Source organism: Lampris incognitus, chromosome 16, assembly GCF_029633865.1.
Source record: "Lampris incognitus isolate fLamInc1 chromosome 16, fLamInc1.hap2, whole genome shotgun sequence".
Taxonomy (NCBI): Eukaryota; Metazoa; Chordata; class Actinopteri; order Lampriformes; family Lampridae; genus Lampris; species Lampris incognitus.
In genome coordinates this window covers 24,047,140-24,053,812 of record NC_079226.1, presented here as the reverse complement: position 1 = coordinate 24,053,812, position 6,673 = coordinate 24,047,140, and the positions used below count along the sequence as shown (strand labels likewise).

General features: G+C 41.9%; 1 protein-coding gene across 1 annotated transcript; it reads right to left on the bottom strand.

Moving 5' to 3' along the window:
• Positions 1-37: 37 nt before the first annotated feature.
• LOC130126019 (peptidase M20 domain-containing protein 2-like) lies at positions 38-6,322 on the bottom strand. Its single transcript, XM_056295393.1, has 7 exons — positions 5,924-6,322; positions 5,595-5,743; positions 5,292-5,434; positions 3,307-3,461; positions 1,445-1,571; positions 991-1,098; positions 38-801 (listed from the first exon to the last, which is right to left on the bottom strand). The coding sequence occupies exons 1-7, from the start codon at positions 6,320-6,322 to the stop codon at positions 659-661; spliced, it is 1,224 nt and encodes a 407-aa protein (XP_056151368.1). The 3' UTR covers positions 38-658.
• Positions 6,323-6,673: the final 351 nt, after the last annotated feature.

The window sequence follows — 6,673 nt, the reverse complement described above, 5'->3', positions numbered from 1 at the left end:
ATGAAAGATGTTTAATAAATGTGATGTTTTCTGAAAAGCAACATTTTATTTGCACGCAACTTGAGCGCAGAACATTGCATGAAATGACACAGATGGCAAAATGCTATGCTTTCAACTCTGCCTTCCACACACACACACAAAAAAAACAAAAGCATGCAATATGTTTATTTATCCTGCAAAGATTGAGCCACATGGATTTAACTGGAGCCTGCTTTTATCTCCATAAATCACTTAGAAGTGGAAAAAAAAAGTTGCGACTACAGACCATGACAGTCATTTAAATAAATGCTCCCTGGCAACAACTACGTAGCAGCTGCCATGGAAAATGTGGCAGAATTCTCCAATGTTTTAGCTTTTTTCTTTAAATATCTGAACATAAAGAGCTGGAAAAACAGGGGAAAAGCTGAAAGAAGAAGAAAAATGAGCTAGAGTAGCACATGCGCACTTATTAGACGGTGTTACTTGCAGCTCATCTACTGATGAACTTGTGCTTTGCATGCATAAGTGTTCAAAAATAGCTTTAAAAGAGGGACATGGCCACTTGCCAATATTGTCTAGTATACCTGTTGACTTAATCTAATCTAATGTCTAGTGTACTCGTTAAAAATCATTTAGTATTTTCTTAGTGAAGCTGCAAAGCTCCATCTCTGCTTTTTATTTATTTGTCCTCCTGTTTCAGTTTGGCCAGGATGAAGTCCTCTCTCACTTGCCTCAGCAGATCAGGGCTGCACAGCACATCGACAGCTGTCATAGCCAGGGCCTTTGCTGTCCTCAGGGTGTACAACTGGGCCTCTTCAGCCCCTGGCAGATGAGAGAACAGAAATAACGGGGGGGAAAAAACAAAAAACAAACCCAAAACAAAACAAAACATGGGGTGGGTAGGGAAAGAAACAACAAAAAAAAATCAAGTTAACTGGAAAAAAATGACTGAAAATGTCTGTTATATTATCAACAAAGTAATCTGTTCCCAAGAGGCATCCAAAATTGCACCTGCTGCTTTGGTGTATTCTTCAGTGTGGTTCACTGCATCAGAGCAGATGTAGAACAATGGATGGATACCAGGGACAATAAACGAAACATTGCCAAAGTCAGTCGAACCTGCAAGATAAGTACAGTACGTTTCCTGGGAGAATGTTGTTTCACTCATGATTCAGGACAATAAGCAGTGTGCAAAGAATGTCATCTCCCTACATAGCCTCAATCACAAGCACTTTGAATCTGACAAATCTAACAATATAAAATTTCCATTAAATTTCTGCCTCACTTGCCAATATGTAGTAAAGAGAGAAAGTAAGGATGGAAACGAAAGAGAGAGAGCCAGAGCAATAAACTCAACAGGGTGCACATAACAAGACCAAAAACATCATGAGTACATTCCAGTTAATCCACCAGGTCACGACACTTCTGATATTGCATTTATTTAAGAAATTTTTATTTTACCTACCAGAGAAATTATTTGCCTCCTTTTGAAACTGAATTCCTAGGACCTTCCCATTTTTTTCATATAGGTTTGCCAGTGTAGCGTTAGGAAGGATGTTAGAATAGGCAGGGTTTGGGTAGGTTATCTTCACCTAAAGACAAAAAATAGACAATTTATCAATTAACTTCACAATACATTACATACACAATATGGTGAATAGTATTTGGACACCCCTTCTAACTAGTTGGTTTGGCTATTTCAGCCACATCCTTTGCTAGCAGGTGCATAAAATCAACCACACAGCCATACAATCTCCATAGACAAACATTGGCCGTAGAATGGGTCATACTGAAGAGTTCTGTGACTTTCAATGCAACACTGTCATAGGATACCACCTTTCCAACAAGCCAGTTGGTAAAATTTCTGCCCTGACAGAGCCATCCTAGTCAACTTTAAGTCTGTTACTGTGAAGTGGAAATGTCTTGGAATAACAACAGCTCAGCTGTGAAGTGATAGGCCACGCAAGACCACAGAACGGGACCGCTGAGTGCTGAAGCATGTAAAAATCATCTGTCCTCAGTTGCAACACTCACTGCCGAGTTCCAAGCTGCCTTTGGAAGCAACGTCAGCACTGATCATCAGGAGCTTCATGAAATGGGTTTCAATGGCCAAGCGTTGGCTGGAGTGTTGTAAAGCACTCCGCCATTGGACTCTGGAGCAGTGGAAACCTGTTCTCTTGAGTGATGAATCACGCTTCCCTATCTAGCAGTCTTCTGATGGACCAATCAGGGTTTTGCGGATGCCAGGAGAACACTACATGCCTGAATGCATAGTGCGAACTGTAAAGTTTGGTGGAGGAGGAATTATGGTATGGGGCTGTTTTTTATGGCTTGGGCCAGGCCCTTTAGTTCCAGTGAAAGCAAATCTTAATACTACATCACACAATGACATTCTAGAGAACTGTGTGCCTCCAACTTTGTGGCAATAGTTTGGTGAAGGCCCTTTCCTGTTTCAGCATGACAATGCCCCTATGCACAAAGCAAGGTCCATAAAGACATGGTTTGCCAAATTTGGTGTAGGAGAACTTGACTGGTCTGCACACACCCCTGACCTCAACCCCATCCAACACCTTTGAGATGAACTGGATCGCCAACTGTCAGTCAGGCCTTCTGCCCAACATCAGTACCCAACTTCACTAATTCTCTTGTGGCTGAATGGGAGCGAATCCCCACAGCCATTTTCAAAATCTAGTGGAAAGTTCTCCCAGAAGAGTGGAAGCTGTTATAGCAGCAAAGGTGGGACCAACTCCATATTAATGCCCATAGGTTTGGAATGAGATGTTCAACAAGCACATATGGGTATGATGTTCAGGTGTCCACATATTTTTGGCTATGCAGTATAGGACTTCAGAAGCACCGTTTTCTACTAAATGATGGTACCACTGAACTGATCTTTTGTAATCTACTAGATGACAAAGTTCAAGAAATATGACATATGGATGATGCAAAATGCTTAAATTGAGTGCAAATACAGTGCTACACCGTAACAAAGTTTACAACTAATTGTTCAAATTGTGTAACACTTCTACTTGATGCTTCAGTAAAGCCCAGTGATACAACTGCAAATGGCAATGAAATTAAATGGTCATATCTTCACGTATTTAAATAAAGGCACAGTAAAAGGGCCGCCAACAACAACAGTTAGGTATTAGTTATATGATAGTGCAGGGGCGTTAAAAAGGATGTTAGCAAGAAAAGGAGGCCTAACTCCAAGGTTGCCTTTTTTCCTTGCAAGTATGTTTGTCTTTGACTGTTCTTGCAGTAATCTAAGAATTACTGAGAGGAAAGCAAATGGAAAACGATGGCTCTTATTCAAGGCATGCTTACCTGGCAACCAGTTGCCATAGCAGCTGCCCTGAAGCAAGCCTCAGCTTTGGATTTGAGGTCAGAAAGATTCTTCATCATTGGCGTCCGCAGATAGACCTCCAACTCAGTGTAGTCAGGAATAATGTTGGGTTTCACCCCTCCATGTTTGATTATGCCTACAGTGGAAGAAACACAAGCAGGAGATGAGAGGGGATACTGCAAGAGTGGTGTCATGCAAGTATGGATGTGTGCTACTTCTCTCTGCTGATATGATTATAAGTACCACTTAAAGTGCCAGTCTATATCCCATACACTTGCTGAAAATATGTTGACCAACCAGTGCGGGGTCACAGCTTAAAAGTCTGTCATGATTTTGTCTACTGGGAGAGATCATACACCTTTCTATATGAATAAGGTAAAAATATGGATTTGGTTGCATCACTAAGATGTAAAAAATGGTGTGTGGGATTGGATTTAATGATAAGATGAATGGGTGAATTCTCTGATACAAATGGCTTCCTTCAAGCTGATACTGGCCCAATCTTTGAAGCAAACATCGGTATCACTGCATCCATGGTAAACAGTCTTATGTGTGGTTTTAGTGAGGGATTTCTCTTTATTATTATTTTCAATTCCACACTAATCTGTGCAAGGAATGTTATTTCAATTTGTAACTGATATTTAACATGATCCTCTGAAATATAATTACTCAGTTAAGAGCAGTACATTATAACATTACCATTATATGACTTATCCAGTTTTCCAGTTCCATTACAACACTACAAATGGCAATTGCATCCTTTCTGTCTATTGAGTAATCCCTTCAAAAATTAGGATTACTCAATTAATTTGGCTGGGTTAATAATATTGATGTCTCATGGTTTGTCCATCCTTTTGAATGGAATCTTAATAACAGGTGTGTCCACCAGCAAAAGTGAACTTTTCTGTCGTTTTTTTATCTACATTCACTTAGAATGACTACATAAAAATAATAAAAGTTAGATAGTCAAATCTGATACTTGGATGCTTGGGTGAGAACAAAGGTTATCCTTTGACTTCTACTGAAACTAAAATAGTAGCTGCTTTTAATACTTGTTAATGGGGAAAGTAAATAATATAATTAACACAATACTGCTAAACAATCAGGCTATAAAGATAAACGTAGAGACACCGGGTTGCAGTAATTATCAGACAGTAACTATTGAGAACTGCTAAATTAGTGGTTCAAGTGCCAAATGGAATATTTGGAGTCATTCACTACTATTACTTTCGGCTGCTCCCATTAGGGGTAACCACAGCGGATCATCCGTTTCCATTTCTTCCTGTCCTCTGCATCTTCCTCTGTCACACCAGCCACCTGCATGTCTTCCCTCACCACATCCATAAACCTCCTCTTTGGCCTTCCTCTTTTCCTCTTCCCTGGCAGCTCCATATTCAGCATCCTTCTCCCAATATACCCAGCATCTCTCCTCCACAAACATGTCCAAGTCATCTCAATCTTGCCTCTCTTGCTTTGTCTCCAAACCGTCCAACTTGAGCAGTCCCTCTAATATAATCATTCCTAATCCTGTCCTTCTTCGTCACTCCCAATGAAAATCTTAGCATCTTCAACTCTGCCCCATCCAGCTCTGCCTCCTGTCCTTTCGTCAGTGCCACTGTCTCCAAACCATATAACATAGCTGGTCTCATAACCATCTTGTAAACCTTCCCTTTAACTCTTGCTGGTACCCTTCTGTTGCAAATCACTCCTGACACACTTCTCCACCCACTCCACCCTGCCTGCACTCTCTTCTTCACCTCTCTTCTGCACTCCCCGTTACTTTGGACAGTTGACCCCAAGTACTTAAACTCATATGCCTTCATCACCTCTACTCCTTGCATCCTCAGCATTCCACTGTCCACTCCAATTTGGAGTCATTCACAAAAACAAAAAAAAAGGGAAAAAAAGAAAATGTACCACTGTTGCATCCTTTACAAATCCACTGCTCTTCCTCTGCCCTTCTCACCATGGAGTCTCCAGTCTGGTCTTAGCTGCTGTCTGAGGACAGAGAGATTGTTGTAGGCCAGCACTGCAGCATCCAAAGCGTTCACTCCCTCCCATGGGTAGGCAGCTGCATGAGACGCCTTGCCACGGTACTTCACTGTCATACTGTATAACATGAAATCAGAGGTTTACAGGCTTCCTGAGAAATTAACAAACTGAAAAGGTCAGATGACTCGTGATGGGAAAGGTTGAAGGGGAGAAGTGGAAAAAAATCATGCCAAATTCTTATCATTACTTATAGAGCTGATGAGCAGATGCACCTTACTCTGTGATTGCCATACAGGGCAGAAAGGCAACATCCTGCTGAGCCGGGTGGGCCATGAAGACAAGGTCCATGTCTTTGAACACCCCTGCCTCAATTAGGTCAATCTTTCCCCCTCCATCTTCCTCTGCAGGAGTTCCCAGAACAGTTATCTGAGATGACGATTTATCATTATTTTTTCAGTGTAAAATTCCGTTTTTATTTGTTATACTTGTTCATTCATATCCACTCGTGTGGGTAAGTCACCCCAAAGCGGATCTCATAAGTCATTTTTTATTGATTTGTAAGAAAATGTATTTGCTACCTTATAGTGACATTTTGACATCAATTACCTTCACACGGACTGGTAAATCCGATTCGTTTTCTAATGCACTTTTTAATCCCACTGCAGCTGCAGCGCCTACTTCTGCGATAAGGTTGTGCCCACAGGCGTGCCCGATGCCTGGCAATGCGTCATATTCGCACAGGAAGCCAATATTCAAAACACGGTCGCCATCTCCACCACCAACCGGGCCCCATGTGGCCCGGAAAGCTGTCGCCAGTTTATAGTGACTGTCAACACCCCATGCGCCATCCTCGGAGAAAAAGCGCACCAGTCTGTCATGAGACTGTCTCTCGTTATGCGCCACTTCTGAGTAATGCCATATATCTCGGCTTAAGGCGAAGAGCGCATCGTGAACTTTATCAATGCAAACTTGGAGAGTGTTTTTCATTCGCGTTTGTTTCTCCATGGATACGTCAACACTGCAGGGGCTTTCTTGCCCGTCGAATCACATAAACTCGTAAAATGTGGTTCGGGCCGGCTGCTGTCCACAGTGCTAAATCAGGAAGTGTTTGGACGTCACTCCATTTCCGCATTTCTACGGTGGCCGGTACGCGCAAGCGAACGGCAACGCAACGCAACGCAGAAGCAGACACGTTCGCAAAGACTAACCAGAGGGACACAAAACTTGTGAAACGCAACGACAAATGCGGGTTAGTTACAGGATTCTAACTTTAGGTTACGTTCATTTTGTAATGTCTTGATGCATGTTCAATAATCCAGGTAAGGAAATCCCAGAAAGTTGAATCAGTTCATCTGA

What these genes read in the sequence shown, in the direction of transcription:
- LOC130126019 (XM_056295393.1), bottom strand. Translation starts at nt 6,322, where the DNA reads ATGGAGAAACAAACGCGAATGAAAAACACTCTCCAAGTTTGCATTGAT. An exon ending in GGAGGCAAATAATTTCTCTG is followed by an intron (nt 1,099 to 1,444) that starts GTAGGTAAAATA and finishes CTTATCTTGCAG; the next exon opens with GTTCGACTGACTTTGGCAAT. An exon ending in AGAATACACCAAAGCAGCAG is followed by an intron (nt 802 to 990) that starts GTGCAATTTTGG and finishes CTCATCTGCCAG; the next exon opens with GGGCTGAAGAGGCCCAGTTG.